This window comes from Neovison vison, chromosome 12 (genome assembly GCF_020171115.1).
Source record: "Neovison vison isolate M4711 chromosome 12, ASM_NN_V1, whole genome shotgun sequence".
Lineage (NCBI taxonomy): Eukaryota > Metazoa > Chordata > Mammalia > Carnivora > Mustelidae > Neogale > Neogale vison.
Window position 1 is genome coordinate 21,130,571 of NC_058102.1, and position 27,510 is coordinate 21,158,080.

The window sequence follows — 27,510 nt, forward strand, 5'->3', positions numbered from 1 at the left end:
ACTGAATGGCTGCAAAACCTCATTTTGTGCTAACAGCACTGTCTTGCTACACCGTCCGCAGAGTATATGCTAGTAATTGGGTAACATACAAACACTCAATTTGCAACTTCCAGCCTAAGTCTAGGAAGGACTGACCAGGTCCTAACCCAACAAAACCTAAGTATAATTGTAGTTGACAGCTCTTTCACTCTGATCAGCATCTGTCTCTTTACCTTAATTTTCCTTTGGGAAATGACTATCTTAGTAGTGCTTTTGCTCTATCTTAGTAGTGCTGTCAAAGTCCCTGAAGGCATGGGGTAAATGTATGATCCTAACTAGGATGAAGAAACTGGTAGGAATTTGGTTCATGAACATAATAACATTAAGACAGAAAATAGAGAAGCTGAGATATTTGATGGCAGGGCTCTAAAAGGATTGTTTCTCAATTTCTGTAACCTAGATTCCTAAGGTTATCCTGGCTTTTTTATATTTCCTAAGGCTGTTGGTCCAGTTTCTTTTTTTTTTTTAATTTTACAAATCACTGTCCTACTGATAAGTTTTGTTTTGCTTAGGACAACCCAAATGAGTTTCTACAGTTTGTAAACAGAGAAGCATACCTGCTCTATTCATTAATGTCATTGCCAGCTCTTTCCTTAAATTGGAAATCTGTAGCTTTTAACACCTGACTATGTCTACTGTGAATTATATGAGTTTTTTTTGGTACCCCATATGAGTTTTTAAAACAAACCATTAACATTTGTTTCAAGAGTTTTTGACCAACCCTGAGTTAACATCTAATTTCTTTTCAACCTAAAAAATGGTACAGTCTTTTTATGAATAAAATAATACATTTCTGCCAACATAGTACTGATCAAAAAAGCACTTTAATAAATTGGCTTTCATTTCCACCCTTTCCAACTTACTTTAAATAAAAAATAAATGCAAAACACAAATAAGATTTGTCTTCCCAAATTTAGTATGTATAAACAAAAATGACAATTTTTAGATAAAATACTCAGTTTTAAAAGAGAAATCATATCAGCCAGGAAATACTTTAGCCAATCCCTCTCTAGTCATAGCCACACAAAAGAATCTTCCAAGGAAAACTGACCAGTGAGACAGTTACACTTATGCTCTCAGCTATAAAGAATTAAATTTAAAACGCATTTTCTTTCATCTTCTAATGAAACATAACCTATTCTCAGGAACAGGGTGAGCACTGTTATGGTAGCCTAACTCCTAAATGAAAGTATGAGCTGAGATACAGTTTACTGTAATAACGTAGCTAAGAAACCTTTGAAAATTAGCCAAGGATCAAAGTATTTACATAAGTTCAAGATCTTATCTTAGGATGAAAGGTAACCTACTTTAAAAAGAACATTGAAATTAAACCTTTCAATTACAACCAGTCAAAACTTTAATTCAGAATGTTTCTTAAATATCAAATTTCTCTTCACAGACGCTATGTCCATTTTCTTCATAATCTTCTCTTGTTACTACCATATCTTCAAAATCGTCATTCTCTGATATCAATTTTCCACCTTCCCAGGCATAAGTAATAGGGCTAAAAATAAAGTTAAAATAAGTGAACTGAGATGATTTTACAGAACTGAAATGCCAGAAAACATTCATTAGTAACTAAAATGTGGCAATCTCTACTGAACCTAATTTAACAGAAAAATCACTTAAAGGGTGAAAATAAGCATAAGCTTCATAGGAATAAGGTAAACTCAGAAAGAACAGAACCTTGGTCACCAGTATAACAAAGTATTCTTTTTTTCCCCGTGCCCTGAATTTATAGACCCTCTACTTCTAATAAAAAACAGAATATGAAAAAAAAAAAAAAACCCAGAATATGAAAGGTCAAAAATGCATAAAGGAAAAACAGTCATAACTAGATCTATATTCTGTATGTGACAAATATATGTCATCTATTTTGCCCAACAACCCATGAAACAACTATTCTCTCATTTCACAGATTTGGAAAATGAGGTTCAGAGAGGTTAAGTGGGAGACTACATTTTAACCCAGAACTATTTTCAGTCTGTGCCTTTGCTGCTATACTGTTACATTTAGTAAATGAAACATTTACAGGGTAGGACACAGACAGTAAAATATAAAAACGCATAAAATATTTAGTTTGTTTTTTTTCAACGAGGTTATACTTTGTGTTATGACTCAATTCTATTTCTACTGTTCCTCTCCCCCAAATCAGTTTAAAATATGAAAAATGATGGAAAGTTAATAAATGTTTTATTATATTCATTTTATTGCCTAATCTTTAAATATGTATTTACTTACATACATATATAAAACAGATGTACAATAAAGATTTGATGAATAAAAGAATAAAGACTATTTCTGTGGATCCCTTGGCCTTATGCATGACTTGCATTTCAAGTGCAGGACAAAAAGCATATGAGGGTGAAAAAGAAAAAAAAGTGTGGGGAATAAAGAAACGAGGAGGAAAAATAATAATAAAATAAATACTGACCAGTGAGACAGTTACACTGGATAAAAATCCAGTATGCTTCATATTCTATAAAGTATATGAACATTAAGGCTGATAAAAATCACTCCAATATCCAACAATTATTTATCCTTTAAACTGATAGCTATAAATTAAGTAAGCAGATACAGACCTTTAATTCATTGCTATTGATTTAGAAACTTCTGCTTTAAAACAAAACTCTAGGGGTGCCTGTGTGGCTCAGTGGGTTAAAGCCTCTGCGTTCGGCTCAGATCATGATCTCAGGGTGCTGGGATCGAGCCCCACATTGGGCTCTCTGCTTCGCAGGGAGCCTGCTTCCTCCTCTCTCTCTCTCTCTCTGCCTGCCTCTCTGCCTACTTGTGATCTCTGTCAAATGAATAAATAAAATCTTAAAAAAAAATAAAACAAAACTCTAAAATTAAGAGTCAGGTATATGGGGGGCACCTCGGTGGCTCATTTGGTTAAGACTCTGACTCGATTTTGGCTCAGGTCATGATCTCAGGATCATGGGATGGAGCCATGCATCAGGCTCTGTGCTAGGCATGGAGCCTGCTTAAGATTCTCCCTCTCCTTCTGCCCCTTCCTGCAACTCCCCTTGCTCTCTCTCTCTCTCTCTTTTAACAAAAAATCAGATAGGGGCGCCTGGGTGGCTCAGTGGGTTAAGTCTCTGCCTTCGGCTCAGGTCATGATCTCAGGGTCCTGGGATCGAGCCCCGCATCGGGCTCTCTGCTCAGCGGGGAGCCTGCTTGCTCCTCTCTCTCTCTGCCTGCCTGCCTGCTTGTGATCTCTCTCTTTCAAATAAATAAATAAAATATTTTTAAAAAATAAATAAAATAAAATAAAAAATTTTAAAAAATCAGATATATGGGGTCCTATTTGCAATTCCGTCACTTAAGACTGGGACTGCGGTGAGACGGTATTACTTACACACATATTTGGTAAGAGACATGTATTTGTTCCCAACTCAAAATAAAAGAGAACTAGGTTTTAGCCTTGTCATTGCTATTAACTTCCTACAAGGCCTTTGCCAAGTCATGAGACCTTGTTTGTTTATTTATAAAGTAAAAACGCTGAACAGGATGTGGCTCCGCTAAGGTCCTTCCCCAGGAACTACACACAGCATATTAGCATCAAGCTGCCATAGCCCACTGAAATGTAAGGTTTATTCTTCTAATTTTTGAGAAAGGGAAAATGAGGATTTCAAAGGTGAAATCAACCTGCTAGAATGAGGCTTTAAGCTCAAGTCTACCTATTGACCATTTTAGCTTCAAAATGACTTGCATGTTTTATCTCTGTATCAGCCAACACTTACTTTTCAGGCAGCACAACTGAAACATCATAATCTGTTGGAGTGAGACATCGAACTTCTGAGTAAACCCGATCTCTAAATCCTGGGAAAAGGGAATTTCCTCCTGTCAAAACAATGTTCTTAAAAAAATGCGGCTGCATTTCTTTAAGAGGAAAAAAAGAAGAAGAAAAGGCTTCAGAAAACCTATTTACTTATCTTTCCAGAAGGATAGATAGGAGGGCTCAGGCAAGAGCAAACAGTTACAGTTACTGGTTGGGAAACCATGTAATTTTTTAATAAGCACAACAACTATTTATAATTTATAAGATTTTATAATGAAGTTAAAGTTTACACAAATTGACCCATTAAACAAGTGAAATATGACCTTATAGATCTTTAAAAGAAAGGCTAAGGTGAAGAGTTTGAACTACTGACTGCTTATACACAGATGTAAGCTAATACATAATACATTCTAGCAGCAGACATTTGGTAATGATGCTCTTTCTTCCCTAAAATGGAGGAAGTCTTTCTGCAGGCTGAGACTGTGAACTAGGGTAAAATTTAAAAGGAAGGCCTTCAAGGCATTTTAACTTAGAAGCCCAAACTTGCATTTTATCTCACAGAGACAGACCTACTTACTATGCAACATTTACACCTGATGGTGAAAAACACTCATGATGCATAATAATAAAGGATCTGTGTTCTACACTCATTAAAATTACATGATGGCAAACCTTATTAGGTGCCATATGGTTAGCTGGGATTAAAAGCCACCATGGGGAAATCTATGAGGAATTAATAAATAATGGCCACCCCACCTAATGCTTCTGTTCACAAAACAGGCACACGGTTCCCTTACATCGACACTGAGTCTCATGACATTAAAGCAGTGTAGTATAAAATGCTGTATAACACTACCTGTAACTTTATATAAAACATGAAATTAATGAGACACTAACACGAAAAGAGTTGTAAGATAACATTAAGAAGATGATGGCATTATGTGATCATCTTTTTTTTTTTTAAATGGGAGGAAAGGACATTGCAGGGGCTAGATTTTTTTCTAATGCCTGGACCATTCCTTACGAACTAGAAAGACACTTTCAAGATATAAAAGTACTCTCTAAGACCCTAGAAAATTACTTAGATGAATCCTGCTTCAGGAGAACCCACACACCACTGAGAAGCACCAGACTTGAGCCTCATTAAAATTAACTTCCTGTACATTAGTTCAAATAAAACTGAAAGGACAAACCAGTCCCATCAATAGCTAAAAACCGTCACTTTGTTAAATTATAAATTTCTATTCTGTGTAAATTTGAGTTAAATTAAAACTTTTCTAAAACAGATACAACACTTTAGTAGTCATAAAGAGATTAATGTCTTCAAGTTTTAGCAGACAATTTTCCCTGTAACAAATTTCTAATCTAGGACCAATAAAGAATTATTCAAGTGCACTATGGGATCTCTGTAAATAAAACAGGCTTGCCACTTGCCTGTAATTACTTAGGGAATTCAGATAATTTCTCTATTGTTCATAGAGCTTATGATTTTTTTTTAGAAATATCATTATCATTCAATACTTTATTTACGTACCTTCAGGTAAGTTCTGAATTGAATAGACGATAGCTTCTGGAATACCCATTTCTTGAATTCCTATATCAGAAGGATTAAAAAGTATTTCTGGAACAGCAAATCTCTCATTAGCCAGACGAAGAATTTGTTCCCCAGATTTGTATTTTCCACTTAACACCATCTCTTCCCTTGGCTTAAAGAAAAATAAGATTAAAAAGTTTAAGCTACATTATCTAGTCTATATGACTAGTAACATTTAGTAACATGTTATTACTAATATATTACCATGTTCTTGGAAATTTCAGGATTCTCAAAAGTTAGAAAAACCTGGCCCTCTCTGTTGCCTAAACCACATAAAAAATAATTGCTTACTTTAATGTAACTATTCCCCAAAAGATGATCTGGCCATATTCCTTACATTTAAAACAGAAAGAAGGGCGCCTGGGTGGCTCAGTTGTTATGCATTTGCCTTTGGCTTGGGTCATGATCCTGGGATCCTGGGATCCATCCCCGCATTGCGGACCCGGCTCCATGGGAAGCCTACTTCTCCTTCTCCCACTCCCCCTGTTTGTGTTCCCTCTCTCTGTCAAATAAATAAATAAAATCTTTTTAAAAAATTAAAAAAATGAAACAGGAAGAAAAGGAGAATAGGGAATTTCTTTCTTTCTTTCTTTCTTTTTTAAAGGTTTTATTTATTTATTTGACAGAGATCACAAGTAGGTAGAGAGAGAGAGAGGAGGAAGCAGGCTCCTGCTGAGCAGAGAGCCCGATGCGGGGCTTGATCCCAGAACCCTGTGATCATGACCAGAGCCGAAGGCAGAGGCTTTAACCCGCTGAGCCACCCAGGCGCCCCGAGGAGAGGGAATTTCTTAACCTGCCTATAATAATAGGCCAACTTCAGTTCCTAGAGAACAAAGAATATACTCTAAAAAAACATTTAGTATATCTTACATCTACTTCCACTCTCCTATGTATGCATGTATGTATATATGTATGTATTTTTAAGTAAGCTCTACCTCCAACATGAGGTTTGAACTCATGATCCTGAGATCGTAAGTTGCATACTCTTATAGACTGAGCCAGCCAGGCACTCCCACTCTCCTGTCCTATATATTTATTGGACGGTGTAGCTGTATTACATCAAGGGATTCCCAGGCAACCCCTCTGGGTACCCTCCCTCCTTGGGAGCTCTATATTATCATTTTGCTATCACTCAATGAAACTTGCTTTGCTGCCCCCTCCAAAAAAAATATTTCCCCTTCCCCTTGTACAAAAAAAACTAAATATCTAAATTCATTTATTCAATTTTCAGAAATCAATTTTGAAATCCATGGACTTCATCAATCAAATTTTCTTGTTATTTATTTTCTGCTGAGCTGTGTTCTTGAAGGGGCCAGAAAAAATAATCTTCTACAACATTCTGCAACATTAAAATAATGGTCCTTCCAATTTTACTAAGAATCATCAGCTCTTCTAGGTTCAGTTATAGATATTCATTTGCAATTATACACACATGGCATAACCCAATCTTTTATATAAATAAAAAAACTTAAAATATATGAAAATATTAATAATTAGTAAAGAGTAATATATTTAAAGATTATAGATCCCTTAATGTAATCAGTCATCCTTTCTCTGCCCAGATTTTTTCTTCCTCAAAGAGGCTTTTTCTGACTTCCAAATGAAAGGTCCCTCCTTTATTCTCCACTATCACTCTATATTATCCTTCATAATTTACACCATCACATATCTACCATCTAGCACATAATGAGTATTCAATAAACTCTTGAATAACAGTATACAAGTCAACCATGTGCCATTTATTGTATTCAGCATTTTATATACATTATCCCATTGAACACTCACATAATCCTGTGAGGTAGGCATATTTTCCTTTTATTAATGATGTAATTAGGTTTGGCAAGGATATATGATTTGCTAGAGATCATTCATCTAATAACTAAAAGCACATACAATATATTCTTTCCACTACATTGCCTTAACCTGGATATAATTCTGAATTCTATCATTTGGAATTTAGAAATTCCAAGTTTAAAACACTATTCTTAAGAATATCCAAAAATTAGAGGCACCTGGGTGGCTCAGTGGGTTAAGTCTCTGCCTTCGGCTCAGGTCATGATCTCAGGGTCCTGGGATCGAGCCCTGCATCAGGCTCTCTGCTCAGCAGGGAGTCTGCTTCCCCCCCCCTCTGCCTACTTGTGATAGCTCTCTCTGTGTGTCAAATAAATAAATAAAATCTTTTAAAAAAAGGATATCCAAAAATTACACAATTTTCTTAATACTTTAGGAAGAAAAAGGAAACTCAAATTACTTTTTACCCAACACACTACTGTTACAGTAGTAAAGAGGAAAGTATCCTCTCAGAGTAGTCTTCCTTCTCAAGCAGAAAGGAAGTGTCTCCTACAGATTTATAAATTCACTTAAAAGTGATACTGGCTTGAGTTTAAGGGATATCACTCATTTTGTCAACACTCAAAATAAGCTGAAAAAGACACAGACTTGGGAGAAATTCAGCTGACAAAACATTAATGATAATGTAGTCCATTACACAGATTTTACAGAAGAGAATCATGTGATTATCCCAGACTCAAATATCTAAACCAGTGGAAAGAGCCAGAACTAGAAATTTCTTGTTGAATGTTGGCTCCAAAACCGTCAATAAGTAATGTGGAACTACAAGTAGTTTCTGTTTTAAAAGTTTAACTCCAGGGCGCCTGGGTGGCTCAGTGGGTTAAGCCGCTGCCTTCGGCTCAGGTCATGATCTCAGGGTCCTGGGATCAAGTCCCGCATCGGGCTCTCTGCTCAGCAGGGAGCCTGCTTCCCTCTCTCTCTCTCTGCCTGCCTCTCCATCTACTTGTGATTTCTCTCTGTCAAATAAATAAATAAAATCTTTTAAAACAAAAAACAAAAAAAGTTTAACTCCAAAAAACATTTTTTTTAGACATGGACAAAAGGACTTTATAAGGGCTGCTGAGAATTGCTATTTTAGTCAATGTAGGCCATGATTACTACACAGTCTCATAAATTTTGTTCTGATACTGTAAAAAAATGATCAATTTAAATTACAATGGCTCTGCAGAAACTACTACTGTAATCATTAATCATGAGCCAGATTTTCCCAATTTAAGTCAATCAAGTACGTTACATTTCAGTAGGTATCCCCTTTCTTTTTTTTTTTTTTTTAAAGATTTTATTTATTTATTTGAGAGAGAGAGAGACAGTGAGAGAGAGCACGAGCGAGGAGAAGGTCAGAGAGCGAAGCAGACTCCCCATGGAGCTGGGAGCCTGATGTGGGACTCGATCCCGGGACTCCAGGATCACGCCCTGAGCCGAAGGCAGTCGTCCAACCAACTGCGCCACCCAGGCGTCCCAGGTATCCCCTTTCTGATAAGAGATAAAATTGGAATTTGTATCAGTTGTAATCAGTAACAATATTATAGAGATTATTACTGTTACTGTTGTTATCATAAATACTAGAAAATGAAGGCTGTATCTTTTCCCAATTTTAAAATATTCTTGAATAAACTATCAAAGTACAAGTTTTAACAATATCCTAAGTATAAGGGCTCTTAAATAATTATAATTTTTTTCATTTTATGCAGTTATTGTTTTTCTAATTTCATAGTTTTCTAATTTCATCAGAGTTGTTGCATATCAGGCAAAAATGAAGGTGATTAAGTAATAAATATAAAATAACACATTTTACGATTAATCCTAACATAGACTTGGGGCACCTGGGTGTCTCAGTGGGTTAAAGCCTCTGCCTTCAGCTCAGGTCATGATCCCAGGGTCCTGGGATCGAGTCCCACATCGGGCTCTCTGCTCATTGGGGAGCCTCCTCCCCCATCTCTCTGCCTGCCTCTCTGCCTACTTGTGATCTCTGTCTGTCAAATAAATAAATAAACTCTTAAAAAAAATCCTAACATAGACAAATTATTTCTAAAGCTTAAGATTACTAAGATATACACATAATTTTGTTTGTATTTTGGTCTTTTTTTTTCAATTTACACATGATTTAACATGAATAGGCAGTTCTTGAACATGGGTTTGAACTACATGGGTCCACTTATATACAGATTTTTTTTTTTATAATACAGTACTATAAATGTATTTTCTTTTTCTTATGACTTTCCCAATAACATTTTTTTCCTCTAGCTTACTTTATTGCAAGAATATAGTATATAATGCATATAACATACAAAATACATGTTAATCAACTTTATGTTGTCAGTAATGCTTCTGGTCATCAGTAGGCTAGTAGTAAAGTTTTTTGTGGGAGCAGAAGGTGTCAAGGTATATGCAGATTTTCAATTGCATTGGGAGGGGGATGTTGGTTGGCATCCCTAACCCCTACATTGTTTGAGGTCAACGATACTGTGAAAAAATTATAAATTTTAACATTAGTCAAATAAGGAAAAATTAAACTATTTATTTTTGAATTAAAAACTCAATGTAACATTCCACTGTCTGGCAAAAGTCCAGGCCAACTGAATCTGTCCACTCAACTGATAACAAGGAGTCTAAACTGAGTTAATGAAGCTTAGCCTATAACCAGTACTAATACAAGCCAAAGACCAATAAAAGAGCTGCAAATAATAATATGTGGCATCTGCATTTTTTCTCCAAAGATGATAAGCAAAGCAACTGTCACTTGGAGGAATAACCACATCCCTACTGGCTCACTATGTAAGGTACAGGTTTGAGAAAACAGGGATTATACTTTGGCAAGGAGAAAACTGGCTGCATTTAGTCCAGTAAACTAATACAGGGCAGGAGAGAACTACATTAAAAAAAATTGTTTTTTCAAGAAAAAAAAGTTTTTCCCAGACTTAGCTGAAAGTGCAATTATCTGAAATAGATTTTTTTCTAAGATTTTATTTGTTCACTTGATAGAGATAGAGATTACAAGTAGGCAGAGTGGCAGGCAGAAGGAGAGGGAGAGGGAGAAGCAGGCTCCCTGCTGAGCAGAGAGCCCAATTCCAGGACCCTATAATCATGACCAGAGCCGAAAGCAGACACCCAACCAACTGGAAGAGATTTTTAAGAATAAGTTTTCAAACAAGGATATCCAGGAACAGGAACTGAGAACATAGATATAGATTACTTTTCAAGTGCCCTGGGTGATTCTAAATCAGCAGGTTTGGAGAAATTGGGAATCACTGAGAATTTACTGAGGATGAGCTCATCCCTGTGAAATACAGATTACTTTACCACCATTAACTCTATAAAATGCTGTAATATAAAATATAAATATAATAAAATATAAAATATCCAGAAGGTATTTTATATAACTGGAGTGTTTTAATGATATATGAAGATGGGGCTGTCTATGTATTTACAGTTTTCGTCGTCCCCAAGGAAAAAAGTATACTTTTGATATCCTAAAGAGGACTTGGGCTTCCAATTCATGAAAAGGCAACCTGATCTCATAACCTATCCCAACTCCCACTTTCGAAACCCAACCTAGGTCCTTCCACAAACATCTGTCTCTAAGAACATTATAGAGTGATTTCAATTTTATGAGCCCTCTTCAGAATTCTGATTTGTATTTCACCTCAATAATATGCCCCCAATTTTTTTTTTAAATTTCAGGCATATAAAGAAGTACAGTTAATAGAAATATAAAATTAAAGAAGTACAAAACCCATATATCCATCAACTAATTTGATACTTTATAAATTTACACTCTTATTTTTAATTTGGTGTTATTACTCACATACAGTTTTATACTTTTACTTCATACTTAAATTACATACTTCATAAATTACTCCACACAGCCTGAAAATGTACATATCTTCCTAAAAATCGCCTAAAGACACCATCATGTCTTAGATGTTTTAGACAGAAACGTGTTTTTGAGATGTATACATAACTATCATGTAGCTCCACTTAATTTTCACTACTGTTTATCTTATAATACAAATACATCAAAATTTATTTATTTTCGTCCAAGAGTGGATATTTGGGCTCTTCTTAATTTTTCACTCTTTTAAAGTATACTACAATAAATGGTAACCTAAATATTTCCTTATGGAAGCATGCTTAAATTTCTGACCAAAGATTTTTAACTTCCCAATACTCCTCCACAAAGTCAGCTAAAAGGCCAATCTTTGCATTTACCCAAACAGAAGTGATACTTCACCTGAGCCAATCAAAGGTAAGGAGAAATAATTTTAACATCCAAGATGAACTACTTTTCAACACTTTGAAAGTACACCAGATTTTCCCCTTTTAAACTACAATTTGATCATATCAGACGGAACAAGTAAAATTCAGCCATGTCAGCTATTTTGATGACCTTCACAAAGCAAATAAACAACTCTGAAATGGATTTAAACTAATTCTTAAGAAAATAGAAAAGGATTAACTAGAATATAAATAACGATATGATTTATCTCCAGATTCTTCCCATGTGCTATCATTCAGCTGATGGTTCTTTCTCTAAATAACTTTATTTATTTTTTTTTTTTAAAGATTTTTTTATTTATTTACTTGACAGACAGAGATCACAAATAGGCAGAGAGGCAGGCAGAGAGAGAGAGGAGGAAGCAGGCTCCCTGCTGAGCAGAGAGCCCGATGCGGGACTTGATCCCAGGACCCTGAGATCATGACCTGAGCCGAAGGCAGCGGCTTAACCCACTGAGCCACCCAGGCGCCCCCCTCTAAATAACTTTATTAATGAGGTATTAATCATTTATACATTTGTGTCTGGAGAAACAAAGAGCAGAAAAGCAGTTCTCAACAACTTTGTAAGACTCTACCAAATCCAGCTAGATGTTTTTCTTGTCCTTTTAAAAGATTTTCTTTACTTATTTGCCAGAGAGACACAGCAAGAGAGGGAACACAAGCAGGGGACGTGGGCGGTGGGGAGATGGGTGGAGAAGCAGGCTTTCCAGCTGAGCAGGGAGCCTGACATGGGGCTCGATCCTAGAACCCCAGGATCAGGACTGAGCCGAAGGCAGATTATTAACAACCGAGCCACCCAGGTGCCCCCAGCTAGATGTTTTTCAAATCTGACTAAGGTGGTCACATCAAGCAATGTCATTAAGGAGTTTAAAAATTACCTTACAAAAGCCCTTTTTAATTGTACTGAAGTCAGGTAAAACATAATCTATCATTACTGTATTTTCTTCTCCTTTCAACCTGGAAAACAGAATAGAGACTTGTGAAATAATTAACTTTGTGTAACATTACCCAAGAATCAACTTTCTAATTCTTAGATTACTATTATACATACTTTGCAATATCCATATCTCTATAAAAATCCTGAGACACATAGCACACATCTTCTTTCACTTGATTAATCACATGTGTTTCATCCATAACATGTAGCTGCCTAAACAGAAATAAAAAACTGTAAAATGTGAAATGGAAAAATGTAAGGATAATTTATAATTACTTAAAATATTTTTGCTGGAATTAAATCTTTGGGTAACTCACTTTTTAAAATATTAAATTTTTGAATGTGTAAAATATTTTCAACTTTATAGAATAATCACATTTCTATTATATTTAAACTCCACATTATTCCTCTGAGAGCAGATATTAGTCCAGTTTGCAGAAAGAAACTGAAAATAAAGGCTTTAAATATGGTAACATTTATTAGAGAGCAAACTTTTTCCTTCTCCAACCATTCTGAATGGAATCTTGCTAAAATAACTTAACCCTCTCACTTTCTTTTCTTATCATAGTAGTGAGTTAGCACGTAGTAACTGACACATAGTAGATGTTTAATAAATATTTGATAACTGGACCCAAGAAACAGAGGCTTAATGAAGAAAACAAAGATGCTTTTAAAAACAAAACTGAAGAAAACACAAACAAGTGGATAGTCCATGCTCATGGCTTAGAACAATTAATGTTATTAAAATGTCCATACTACCCAATTCAATCCATAGATTCAATATGATCCCTATTAAAATGCTAATAGTATTTTTCAGAGAACTAGGGCAAATAATCCTAAAATTTATATGGAACAACGAAAGACCCTGAATAGCCATAGCAATCTTGAAAAAGAACAAAGCTGGAAGTATCATAATCCCAGATTTCAAGATATACTACAAAGCAATAGTAATCAAAACAGTATGGTAACTAGCAGAAGAACAGACACATAGATCAATGGAACAGCACAGAGCCCAGAAATAAACCCATGCTTATATTAATCTATGGCTAATATAGTCTCTTCAATGAAGGATGCTGGGAAAACTCACTCCATCTACTAAAACAAACTCAAAATGGACTAAAGACCTAAATGTGAGTTCTGAAACCATAAAACTTAAAGAAAATATAAGCAGTAATCTTTTGGACATTGGCTTTAGCAACATTTTTCTAAATATGTTTCCTCACACAAAGGAAATGAAAGTGAAAATAAACTATTGGGAATATACTGAAACAAAAGTCACAGAGTGAAGGAAACCATTAACAAAATGAAAAGATAACCTACTGAATGGGAGAAGATATTTATAAATGATACATCTGAAGTGATTTATCGGATAAGGGCTTAATATCTAAAATACATAAAGAAATTTTGGAACCCAACACTAAAAAAACAAATAATCTGATTAAAATGGGCAGACACCTGAATATAGACATTTTACCAAAGACAACATACAGATAGCCAGCAGATACAGGAAAAGATGCTCAATATCACTATCAGGCAAATGCAAATCAAAACAATGAGATTATCACCTCATACCTGTCAGAATGACTAGTGTCAAAAAGATAAGTTACAAGGGTTGAAACAACATAGAAAAAGAGAAACTCATGCACTGTTGGTGGGAATGCAAACTGGTGTATCTACTCTGGAAAACAGTATAGAGGTTCCTCAAAAAATTAAAAATAGAAATATCATACAATCCAGTAATTCCACTACTGGGTATTTATCCCCTCAAAACAAAAACACTAATTTGAAAAACTATATATACCCCTGTTTATTGCAGTATTAGTTATAATAGCCAAAATATGGAAGCAACTCAAGTGTCCAATGATAGGTTAATGAATAAAGAAAATGTGGTATGTACACACACACAGAGAGACACACACACACACACATAATGGAATACCAAGGAGCCATAAAAGAGAATGAGATCATGCCATCTGTGATAATATGGATGAACCTAAAAGGTTTTATGCAAAATGAAGGAAGTCAGAGAAAGACAAATACCATAAAATTTCACTTATATATGGAATCTAAAGAATAAAACAAAGCAAAAACAGACCCATACATACAGATAACTGGTGGCTGCTGGAGGAGAGAGGGTAGGGGGATGGGCAGAATAGGTGAAGGGGAATGGGAGGTATAGGCTTCCAGTTACAGAATGAATAAGTCACAGGGATGAAAGGTACAGCATAGGGAATATAGTTAATGTACTGTGTAATGGTATTCTATGGTAACAGATGGTAGTTACATTTATAGAAAGTACAGCATAGCATTGTCAAATTCCTAGTCCTACACCTGAAACTAATGTAACATTGTGTAAACTATACTTCAATAAAAATCATAAAAAAGATAACAAAAATATGAAATTATTTGAATATTTATCTCTACACATATATACTACAAATACTTTTTGTTTTAGACTCAACATCATCTCCATTTTATGCTATTGTTCTTTTAAAATATGGTTATTTACTACTCTATAATATTTATTAGAGGGACCTATTAAAATGTATTTATTAATGTTCCTAGTGCTGGAAGTTTAAATCAGGGAGGAAAGATATTTGTATGTTTATAAACGTGGACTTTGGCTTTGTTGTTTTTTGTTTTATTTTAGGTAGGCTCTATGCCCAACATAGGGCTTGAACTCATGAGCCTGAGATCAAGAGTCACATACTCTACCAACTGAGCCAGCCAGGTGCCCCAAAGACTTTGGCTGAATCACAACTTGGCAACCAAGTTACTTTACCTCTTTGGGATTCAATCTCTTCAACTCTAAAAAGGTAATAACAATAAGATCACCGACTTAATACATCTGTAAGAAGTAAATGACTCTAATTATACATGTAAAGTGTTTAGCATAGTCCTTATACTCAATAAGTAAAAGACATTATTATTGCTTCCTTTTTGCTTTTTGTTATCTCCATACACAGCATAGTCTACCTTAAGATTCACTATTGCACCAATGAGAAGAAAAGATGATAATTAAACTATAACAATTCTAAGGTACCAACAACTGGAAGATCCATCCCAACTAGAGATGTGAGAAAAGTGTAACTCAAAACTGATGCAATACAGGTATTTTTATCTGTATCTCTGATTATCTCATTATTTATTCATACTGTAGGACACAGAACTTGAAATACTGTTTGTATCTTGGTGTACTGCCAAACTGTTTACCAGAAAAGTTATTTCAAGTTATGCTATAATCATTAACAGCCAGCATCACTATCTGCAGCATCTTCTTTTTTGTTTTTAGAACATCATGTTTTGAAAAAATTCTATTAATTCAAGTTCTAAAAGTTGTGGCATTTTAATTTGTATTTTTCTACAAGGAAGTGCCATGAAAAAGAGAAATTCTTATTTAACTCATATCTCCCAACCTCCTAAATAAATGCTCAATAAATGTTTTAACTGAATTTGTAATTACTTCAGATACTTACCATTTTTTATGTCTGAGAATTATCCATTTATATCCTTTGACTGTATGTAATTCTAATGATTATCTATCTGTGCCACAGACCATTTGTTTTCTGAGAATCATCTAGTAGCCATTTTATACCAAGGTAGTGCTTTTCTTAAGGACTGGTAAGAGCCCTTAATATATTAAAGATAACAACCCAGTGTCATATTTATTTCAAGTTTATTTCTCAGGTTTCTATTTATATTAGTTTTGTTTACAAATGCTTGAAATCAGTGGTTTTCCAGACCAAAAGAAGACAAAGAGGGATTAGAGTGCTGATAACATTCTGCCTGAGCTGTGTTCTAGTTACTTGGGTATATTCAGTTTTTAAAAATTCACTGAGTTACACATTCGAGGTTTGTAAACTTTTCCGGATGTATGTTTTACCTCAATAAACTGTTTATTTTTTCTTTAAAGTGGTATGTGGAGGGGGGGTACCTGGGTGCCTCAGTCAGTTGAACATCTGACTCTTGGTTTTGGCTCAGGTCATGATCTCAGGGTCGTAACATCAAGCCTCACGTTGGGCTCTGTGTTCAGCACAAAGTCTGCTTGAGATTCTCTAACTCTCCTTCTCCCTCTGCATCTCCCCACTGTTCCTGCTCTCTCTCTCTCTCTCTCTCAAACAGCTTATTAAATAAATAAAATTTTATTTATTTATTTATTTGAGAGAAAGAGAGAATGAGTAGATGGGAGAGGCAGAGGGAGAGGGAAAAGCAGGCTCCCAGCTGAGCAGAGAGCCCAATATGGGGCTCTATCCTAGGGTCCTAGGATCATAACCTGAGTCAAAGGCAAACTTAAAAAACAGCCACCCAGGCACCCCTAAATAAATAAAATCTTTAAAAAAAAAAAAGATATAGGAAAATTATATTCTTTATTATTTCTTCGACTATTTTTTTATCACTTGTCAGCCTTTTGGCTAAGATCAAGTCTATTTCTTTTACTATTTTTATTCTTAACAACTCAAATATTTTCCTGTTGTGGCTTTATTTTTATATTTAAATCTTAAACCCATTTGGATATTAGTGTATGAGCCAAAGGAAAATTTTTCTCCCAAAAGCCAACTTTCCCTGTATCCTTTCCTGAGTAACCAACAGTATGTATTACTTTTTCTTTTACAGTGTTTGATTCAGGATTAACTATTCAGTCTCTCTGATCTATCGTTTAATTCTCATCTAAGTATCACTTTATTACAATTTTAAAATGCTTTATCATCTATTGATAAAGTCTTCCTTTCACTATTCTTCTTTCCCATAACTATATCTTTTTAACTTTTTATTTTTATTTTTTTAGAGAGACAAAGAGAGCACAAGTGTGGGGGGGGCAATGGGAGAGGGAGACAGAGAATCTTAAGCAGTCTGCATGCTCAGCATGGAGCCCACCACAGGGCTCAGATCATGACCTGAGCTGCAATCAAGAGTCGGACACACTTAACCGACTGAGCCACCCAGCTGCCTCTCCCAAATACTATTTCTAAGTATTCTTGCCAGACTGTTTTTTTCAAATTGAACTTCAACAGACTTTTCTTTTTAAAATACATGAACTTGGGCACCTGGGTGGCTCAGGGGGTTAAGCCTCTGCTGTCAGCTCAGGTCATGATCTCAGGGTCCTGGGATCAAGTCCCGCATCGGGCTCTCTGCTCGGCAGGGAGCCTGCTTCCTCCTCTCTCTCTCTCTGCCTGCCTCTCTGCCTACTTGTGATCTCTCTCTGTCAAGTTAAAAAAAAAATTATTAAAAAAAATAAAATGCATGAACATTTTTCAGTCATGAAAGGAAGGAGGAATGATTTAATACACAGGTCATGGACTCAAAACTGTGTAGTTCTGGTTAACGACCTCATCTGTCTCAACTTTCTGTGCCTTTCAAATTTGTTGCTTCTAATCTGATGAGGATAAGGGAACTAAATATCTAAATCTTTTGAAATGGAGCCCAATTCTGTTTGGTTCTACAATAAATAACATTCACATAACCTTAACACCGTATATGCCATTTATGAACCCTCCATTTTTAGAATTAATATATAAGCAAGGCAAGAAGACTTAACTATAGTAAAAAATCATATGTAAGTGTTACCTCAATAATTAAGAAGAAATGGTATAGCATTGTTTAATGAAAAAAGTCACTGTCTAAAGATTACATACTATAAGATTCTGTTACTTGAAATGACAAAACTATAGAAGTGGAAAACAAATTAGAGATTGCCAGGGGTGAGGGACATGGTGGGGAAGCAAATATAAAGGGGTAGCACAAAGGAGTTCCTTTGGAGAGATGGAACAGTTCTACATCTTGACTGTGGTGATATTTACATGATCTATACATGGGATAAATACACACAAATGCATGTAAAAAATGGTGAAAACTGGAAACAATACTGTGTGTCAATTTTATCATTTGATACTATATTAGTTATATATTAATAAGATTACACAGGGCTCTATGTACTATTCTACAACTTCCTGAGGCTGTAATTATTTCAAAATAAAAAGTTTTTTACAAATGTGCTAGAGCTGCGTAGGTTGGATTAGGGGAGTAGGTCTCTCTTAGGGGTAATGAAAATGTTCTAAAAATGTTCTAATACATTAAAACCCACTGAGAACATACACTTTAAATGGGTGAATTGTGGGGTGCCTGGGTGGCTCAGTGGGCTAAAGCCTCTGCCTTCGGCTCAGGTCATGAGCCTAGGGTCCTGGGATCAAACCCCGCATTGGGCTCTCTGCTAGGCAGGGAGCCTGCTTCCCCCTCTCTCTCTGCCTGCCTCTCTGCCTACTTGTGATCTGTCTGTCAAATAAATAAATAAAATCTTTTTTTTTTTTTAAAGGGTGAATTGTGTGGATATGTATCATAGCTCAATAAGGCGTCTAAAAAATAATGGTACCTCTGACAGAAGAAAGAAGGAAAACATGGGAGGAAATGCAGAAAGAAATGCAGATTCACTTATTTTCTCATATGACATAGAGGGGAGCTAAGAGATATTGAAGGTGTCATACAAACCAAAATTATTGTCGTGAGAAATTGAGATTTAAGAATTCTATTTATAAAACAAAAAAGTACCACTTAAGTTTTTAAACAAAATAAAATAAAAAATAATACCATGAATAAAATTTAGGAAAGGGAGAAGAGTTAGAATGTGGTAGTACAATAATTCCACATCTTTTAATGATGGATAGTCAGCTAATATTGGTTAATTCAACAAGCAGAATTATTAGTACATTATTAACGCTCACAGAGACTAAAAATATAAGAGATAAATACAGTTAAAAGACCATACTTTGTGGGGAATGCAACTGACATGAGACAGAAAAAGGAAATAGAGATTTATTTTCCTTAAATACATTTGTTTTATAATGTGTAACATTTATAACTTCTTATAAATTCTATAATTTTAAAATATTAAACTCCCGGGGCACCTAGGTGGCTCAGTGGGTTGAAGCCTCTGCCTTTGGCTCAGGTCATGATCCCAGGGTTCTGGGATCGAGTCCCGCATCGGGCTCTCTGCTCAGCAGGGAGCCTGCTTCCTCCTCTCTCTCTGCCTGCCTCTGTGCCTACTTGCGATCTCTATCTGTCAAATAAATAAATAAAATCTTTTAAAAATAAGTAAATAAATAAAATTTTCCTAGAATTTGGAAACATCCAAATTTTGATGGACAGCATTTCATGTGCTAGAACGCTTTTTTTCTCTCTCTCTTTTCAATGAGCTGTACACCCACTGTGCAGCTTGGACTCATCACCCAGAAATCAGGAGTTGCATGCTCCTCTTCTGAGCTAGCCAGATGCCCCACTAGAAAGCCTTTCAATTTGAACATCATTTGTATTTATGTATGTGATATAGTTTTTAAAGCAATAATATAGGGGGCGCCTGGGTGGCTCAGTGGGTTAAAGCCTCTGCCTTTGGCTTAGGTCATGATCCCGGATTCCTGGGATCGAGCCCCGCATCGGGCTCTGCACTTCTCGGGGAGCCTGCTTCCTCCTCTCTCTCTGCCTACTTGTGATCTCTGTCTGTCAAATAAATAAATAAAATCTTTTAAAAAAATAAATAGGGGCGCCTGGGTGGCTCAGTGGGTTAAGCCGCTGCCTTCGGCTCAGGTCATGATCTCAGGGTCCTGGGATCGAGTCCCGCATCGGGCTCTCTGCTCAGCAGGGAGCCTGCTTCCTCCTCTCTCTCTGCCTGCCTCTCTGCCTACTTGTGATCTCTGTCTGTCAAATAAATAAATAAAATCTTTAAAAAAAAAAAATAAAAAAATAAAAAAATAAAAAATAAAAAAATAAATAAAATAAAGCAATAATATAGAATTGTCACCTGAAGTTACAACTAACGGTTAAAGAATAATTTTAAATTACTTTAAAAAGTTCATTACCAGCAGCCACGAGCCCCTCCCCCACCACCCCACCACCAAAAATCAAGTAAGTATTACCGGTAAGAGATGATCTCCTTTAGATGATTGGTTAGGAGTTTTCCTCCCACATTTATCCTAAAAAGGGAGAATTCAAATTCGGTTCAGTTTATCACACCTTTCATTTAGTTTTAACCTAAGAAAAACATGAAAATTGAATACAACTCACCGAATAATTGCTTCTTTTTTCTTTTTACTTCTACAGTAAGGAACTATATGTGTAAAGGAATATCCACTATCTACAATGATACAGCATAATTCAGAAGGATTATCTCGAAAATACCTATGGGCACTGAGAGCACCAGCTATTTAGAAAAAGATAAAAAAAAAACTGCATTAAATAAAAGCATACTTAATTTAAAGCAATAAAGAGAAGCAACAAATTAAGACAAGCACAAAAACAAAAACTTTCCTTTATTTCTATATGCTAATTTAAAACAATATTCCTAATTGTCACAAACTCTCTACAGCATTTAAACTACAACATCACATTTTTGTGGTAAATGTGGATAAAAAAATTTTTTGATCAACTTTTAAAGGTAAATAGTCATGACTTAATTATTTTAACATCATAACTTAATTATGAGCATTTATTACCTGCTGGGCACTATTCTCAAAACCCCAGCACAGAGAAGTTAAGCAATATACCCAATGTCATACAATTAGTAACAGAGCCAAGATTCAAACCTAAGCAGTGTGATTCTAGAGCAAGGTTTCTCAACCTCAAAACTACTGACATTTGGCGCCAGGTAATTCCTTGTTGCTGGAGGCTTTCCTGTTCACTTTAAGATGTTTAGCAACATCTATATCCTCTACCCACTAGATGCCAACAGCACCCTCTCAGTTGTGACAACCAAAAATGTCTCCAGACATTGCCAAATGTCCCCAAAGAGCAAAATCATCCTTGAAGAACACTGTTCTAGAGACTGTGCTGTTAAGCATTATAGCACAATATCACTCACATATATTTAAATACTTTCATTATACTGTCACTTAATGTAATTTTAGCCTTTCATAAACTTACTTCTAGATGCTATTTTTCAGACTCTTTTTCCATATATTGGCAGGCTAAGCTATTAACATTATTTCAATCAATAATAATAATGACAGCAAACACATCAGTGGCAGAAAAGGTAACTACCTCAGAAACAATAATCTTTTAGAAATTAAAAATATATGGCTAGTGGGGCACCTGGCTGGTTCAGTCAGTATAGCATGTGACTCAGGGTTGTAAGTTTGAGCCCCACGTTGGACATAGAGGTCATTTAAAAAAAAAAAAAAAATGTGGCTAGTAACTTCATTAGGGAGAAAATAGTGTGCTAGTAAAAAGATGAAGTGAGAAAAATCTGATTAGATAATCTCTAAAAGTCCATCTAGTTTTTAAATTCCATGTTTTATTTTCTTTAAATCTAAAGGAATATCACCCAATATTCTTGTATTCTAAGTGTTTCTCTTTACCCGATTCATATCCATATTCCCATTACTTAACTGTAATGAAAAGTTTAACTCACCATTTACTCTTAAGACTGCTTGGAACTGATATTCTTCAAATAGGATTTCATTCATTGATTCTTGAATTGAAGTGAAGTTAAAGTATGGTTCTGTAATAATAATATTGGTATCTAAAAAATCAACCTATGAGAGAAAAATTTCCACAAGTTTTATAATTTTGTAGTTATAAATACTCGTTTTACATATATAAACAAACATATTAAATTCTTACAATAATCCTAGATGGCAAGTCTTATTACTAAATCCATTTAATTGGCAAACTGAGGTATAAAAGAGGTGAATAAGTTATCAAGGTTCATTTAACTAATTAGGGACATAGCTAGGATTTGAACCCAGAAGTCTGATTACAGAACTCATGCACTTTATTATTTAATTTTAACTCTTTTAATGGTAGCACTGATAAAATGGTACTGTCAAATTGTTTGAAGATCAGTATGCAAATGTAATGAACAATATTAACTACAAGCATTAGGTATTTTGTTTTCAAAGTTAAAAGGCCAGAAGCTTTAGCATATTTACTGTTTATATAATTCTCTCCCACACTCTTAAGAAGTATTAAAAACAGAGTATTTGCTCACTATACCTAAAGTTATACTACAGACAGTAAAAGCACAAAATCCTCACATAAAAGTCACAATTCAGATATGTAGACCAAAATATTTTATTGTGAAAATAAAAATGAGATAGTGAATTTGTCTAATAATAGTAGACATGTAGACAATCTTGAGTTTCATACAGACTCTTGTAACCTCAAATTCCACTTCAATTCATTTATACTTAATTAACATTTAAAAAATCAAAACTAAGAACAGTGTATTAGCGACTTAAATGTATACTAGAAACATATTCAAAAGTTAAAGCTAGATACCTCAATTACCTTCAACCCCAATCCCAGACTCACTCTCTGGAATCTGCCCTTGGCTTTTCCTGATACTGCCTTATCTCTCATCTGAAATAATCCCACTGCCTTCTCAATGCCCTCTATGCCTCGGTTTTCTTTTCATTCTGAACCGTCTTCTGTACTGCTAGCAAATATTTTTCTAAATCAGAAATCTGATCATCCTCCTCAGATGCATTTCTCACCACAGAAGTCCTCCCTTCCATGACTTGACATTGCTTATGAAATAATGTCCATACATTTGCAATCTCATCCCTCCTTCCACCCACCTTCAATGTGTGCTGGTAAATGTTCAACAGCCAGATCTCCAGGCGGGGAATAAAAGTCCTGATCTGTACTGCTTACCACTTTCTGTGTTATAAATACTGTCACAGTGGCTGATTTCCAGCTCTCCTGAAGTCACCAAACTCTGAACGCAGAGTTGGGAGGAGATGCATTGGTTCTCATGAACCGGTATGAGCCAACCTTCAGCATAAGACTATTCATTAAAAATTCTGAGTCTATTCACTTTCACACCATGCACTCTTCCCTAACAGATTTTAGCACAAATAATCTCAAGCATGTATTACTTTTCATATACATGTGTATTTTGGCAGTATATATAACTTTTATAGAAGTTAAAAATATGACTGATATAAATACACAGTGAACATGTGCAACAGATCTATTTAAGTCATATTAAGGCGTAAACTAGCTTTATATCCTATCCTGTTGGTTCTTACATTAACATGAGTTCATAACTCTCATTGCTGTAATTTTTCATTTGCATAAGACATGGAAATAGAAATTTGAATACATACTCTAATTTGTTACCTGATACATTTCTTTTCCAAAAAGGTAATCCCACACTTGTCTTTGAACATCCCAATTCACCAAGTAGCCCTAAAAAAATTCTTGTATAAATTATCACAAATATTTGAATAATTTTTAAAATCATATTAATATATTCTAAACCACTAACTTATCTTTATGGTTACTTTCACTATTCAAACATTCTTTTTTTTTTTTTTTTAAAGATTTTATTTATTTATTTGACAGACAGAGATCACAAGTAGGCAGAGAGGCAGGCAGAGAGAGAGAGGGGAGGAAGCAGGCTCCCTGCTGAGCAGAGAGCCCGATGCGGGACTCGATCCCAGGACCCTGAGATCATGACCCGAGCCGAAGGCAGCGGCTTAACCGACTGAGCCACCCAGGCGCCCCACTATTCAAACATTCTTAAAGGAGATGCTACTCCACACGTTTTTTAAATGTGTTCATCTCATTTAGCCGTAACATAAGTAAAATTCAGTACCCACAATCAGTAACTAAGTCATGGCCATTTATTGTTAACAAGACAATTTAATTTCAATTTTTGGTTTTAATAAGATCTTATTTAAAATTTAAATAACTTTTTCTCAGAGATCTAAAAATATTTCCATATATACAAAATCTTAATTATAAATTTAAAAATTGTCTTTACATTTAAGTCTATGTTGTTAGAAATGACATATAATTGAATTACCTTCTGAAAAGGAAGGATGTAAAAGAGTCCAGAAGGGTCCTTTATTTCATCTATCTGGTTAGCAGTAAAAGTTTTAAGACGTGCTGTTTTTGATCTGAACTGACAGTTAGGAATTACCCTATAAAAAAAGAAATAAAACAATTATTCCCTAAATACTCACTTCCAAAAAATACAATTACTTTACCACCCTGCTCCATGACAAAAAATACCTACAATCAGTGTTTCTCATTTTGTCTTTGAATAATCAAAAAATGTTTTTTGGGGGGCGCCTGGGTGGCTCACTGGGTTAAAGCCTCTGCTTTCAGCTCAGGTCATGATCCCAGGGTCCTGGGATAGAGCCCTACATCGGGGTCTCTGATCAGCAGGGATCCTGCTTCCCCCTCTCTCTCTGCCTTCCTCTCTGCCTAGTTGTGATCTTTGTCTGTGAAACAAATAAATAAAATCTTAAAAAAAATTTTTTTTAAAGTTCTAACATGCACTAGCCTCTACACTGGACCCTTTATCTTTCTCAAGTAATCCTTAAGAAATCCTTCCAGATGGGTATTGATCCTGCCACCACACAGATGACAGAGCTTAGGTAAAGTTTCTGCTCTTTCTGGCTTTAATGTGGAAATCTTTTTTTTTTTTTTTAAGATTTATTTATTTTTTTGAGAGAGAGCACAAGCACACAGAGGGAAAGGGGAGGGAGAGGCAGACTCTCAGGGAGAGGCAGGTCTTGGTCCTGATCCCAGGACCCCGGGCTCATGACTGAGCTGAAGACAGATGCTTAACTGACTCAGCCACCCAGGCTCAGTGTGGAAATCTTAATACCACTCTGGTAAAGGATTTACAGGTTCAAAATTCTTGCCATTAAAACTAAGTCTCTAGGATTCCAAAGATTTTTAATTAGCAAGATGCCAGCTCCCCTCTGAGTGCAGAGCCCAAACAGGCTCAATCCCAGACTCTGACAACATGACCTGAGCCGAAATTAAGAGTCTGATGCTGAACGCACTGAGCCGTCTAGGCCACGGGAGGACATGATTTTTAAAAACTGCACTGTAGCCAATCTTATGGTTATATGATAATTTTAGTCAATTTTCTATTCTTGATTATTCAGTTTGCTTTCCATTTTTTAAACCATATACAATGTCTATAATATAAAGCATCCTGTATTCGCTCTTATCAAACACTTCGAACTTACTGTGTCAAAGGATAAAAACAATGATACACACTCCCAAAACATTTTCTAAAAGACTAACAATTTACATTCCTATGCGGTTTGATTGTTCGCTTTGAAAAAGAAAAAAAAAAAAAGGAGAAAGGGGGGGAGTCTTCTGTAAACAGACGAAAACATCTCTTCTTCTTTACATATACATATATGACATATCTATTTTATGAATGCCATTGTAGTAATCCTGTTAAATCAACTCTAATAACGAGGTCAGCTAATGAGCACTATGAAGGGCTTCGATTCGAAGCCTTCAACGTCTGCAATCAGTAAGACAACTGTTTTTAAACTTTGTAAGGGGAGGTCACAGAACCCACTGAGGATGTGATGAAAGCTTCAAGAATATGTATATACATATAAACGTCCATGATTCCTGAGGGTTCACGAACTGTGTGCGCAACCCTCCCGCAGGATGGGCTTCTTTAGAAGCCTATTTCCCTGAGCTATTTCCTGTTACGCACGAGAGAACGTGGGAAACGCCAAGTCCCACTTCCGGGGCCGCGTAGCCTAAACGCACACCAAAATAGCAGTTCAAAGCACCCCACTCAGCAAGCTCCAACCAGAGCATCCCTCTGGCGCAGGTTAGGGCGACGTAGGAGCATTTGCAGTTTACTGTGATCCCGAGATGAAGCGTAGTTTCTCTTGTCCTAAGGACGGAGGGAACACTTACGACACATTTTCATGGCTGTAACCGATTTTGGCATTGTAGGCTCCGTTATCCAGCACTAAGGTCGTCATTTTAACGAGAACCAAACAGCAGCCGCTTTCTGCACCTGACCCTTCGGCTCCCTCTTTTTCCGGTACTCTATGGTTTGCAGGGCGGAGCGTAAGGGCGCTTCCGGTCTCCCTTAGCAACCGAGGACGCCGGAAGCCGGAGACGGCCTTCCCTCCCTGGGGCTCAGGTGGTTTGTGCTGTTCTCAACCTACCCCTTTTAAGTCGGGGCGAGATCCAACAAAAGAGGGACTGGCTCAGCGCTTTTTCACCCCTGGCACTGCGTATCTGTCCTCTACTTCGCATATTGACTTGGTCCTATAAGTTTATTCTAAACCCCGTGGTGAGCCTATAGCTTTGTGCCTGTGTTTGTATTTTCGAGTAGTATTCTCAGTGATATTTCCCAAGGAATAAAGTGCAAAACCATACACAGCATGGAACTGGATAAGAAGTCTCTTCAGCCTCATTCCCGCCAATGCCCATTCGACTGTAGGGCCCAACCACTCTTAAATTACAATTATGGTATTCTGTCAACAGCCTTGCTTCTCTGCTCATTCATATTATTCCCCTGCCTACTTGTTCTTCATAACACCGCTCCGTCATTCCTATCTACAAGGATCTCTTGACATCTCACATCTTGACATCTGTTCTCGCTCTTTTTTTTTTTTTAAGATTTTATTTATTTATTTGACAGAGAGAGATCACAAGTAGACGGACAGGCAGGCAGAGAAAAAGAGAGAGAGGGAAGCAGGCTCCCTGCCGAGCAGAGAGCCTGATGCGGGACTCGATCCCAGGACCCTGAGATCATGACCTGAGCCGAAGGCAGCGGCTTAACCCACTGAGCCACCCAGGCGCCCTTGACATCTATTCTCACTCTTAAAATTAAGTGCTCCTATGTGTTCTTGTAATGCCCCCGGCTAACTCCTCTATATAATAACGAATAGGAGAATTAATTTTGTATTACCATCCAGACTCCAACTCAAAATGGCTGTGATGAAGATAAGAATGGTGCTTAATACCTGCGAGTAAACTTTCTAAGACATTTATACATATATTATCTAACTTAATCTTTACATTTATGAACTATTATTGAAATCAAAGAGATAGTGATTAATAGTGCAGTCTCTTCATTCAAACTTCTGGGCCAAATGCTGGCTCTTACTAGATGCTGTAGACAGGCTAATCCCTCTATGCTTTAGTTTCCTCATCTGAAAAATAGAGTAATATTAATAACACTCCCATGCAGAATTGTTTTATGAAGAGTAAATGATAAAAGTCAAGTACCTGGTAGTAGTAATCATTATCATCATCATTTTCATC

The 27,510-nt window shown here is 36.0% G+C and overlaps 1 protein-coding gene across 2 annotated transcripts; it reads right to left on the reverse strand.

Moving 5' to 3' along the window:
* Positions 1-844: 844 nt before the first annotated feature.
* On the reverse strand, positions 845-26,270 carry ACTR6 (actin related protein 6). 2 transcript variants are annotated; one of them, XM_044227402.1, is made up of 11 exons: positions 26,149-26,270; positions 24,272-24,389; positions 23,584-23,652; positions 21,872-21,995; positions 20,530-20,665; positions 20,382-20,438; positions 12,592-12,690; positions 12,419-12,497; positions 5,355-5,526; positions 3,783-3,861; positions 845-1,543 (listed from the first exon to the last, which is right to left on the reverse strand). In XM_044227402.1, exons 1-11 carry the CDS (start codon positions 26,214-26,216, stop codon positions 1,414-1,416), a joined length of 1,131 nt encoding a protein of 376 aa, XP_044083337.1. In that variant the 5' UTR covers positions 26,217-26,270; the 3' UTR covers positions 845-1,413. The 2 variants fall into 2 exon arrangements, with proteins under 2 accessions (XP_044083337.1, XP_044083336.1); XM_044227401.1 differs by having other exon boundaries at positions 3,783-3,921.
* Positions 26,271-27,510: the final 1,240 nt, after the last annotated feature.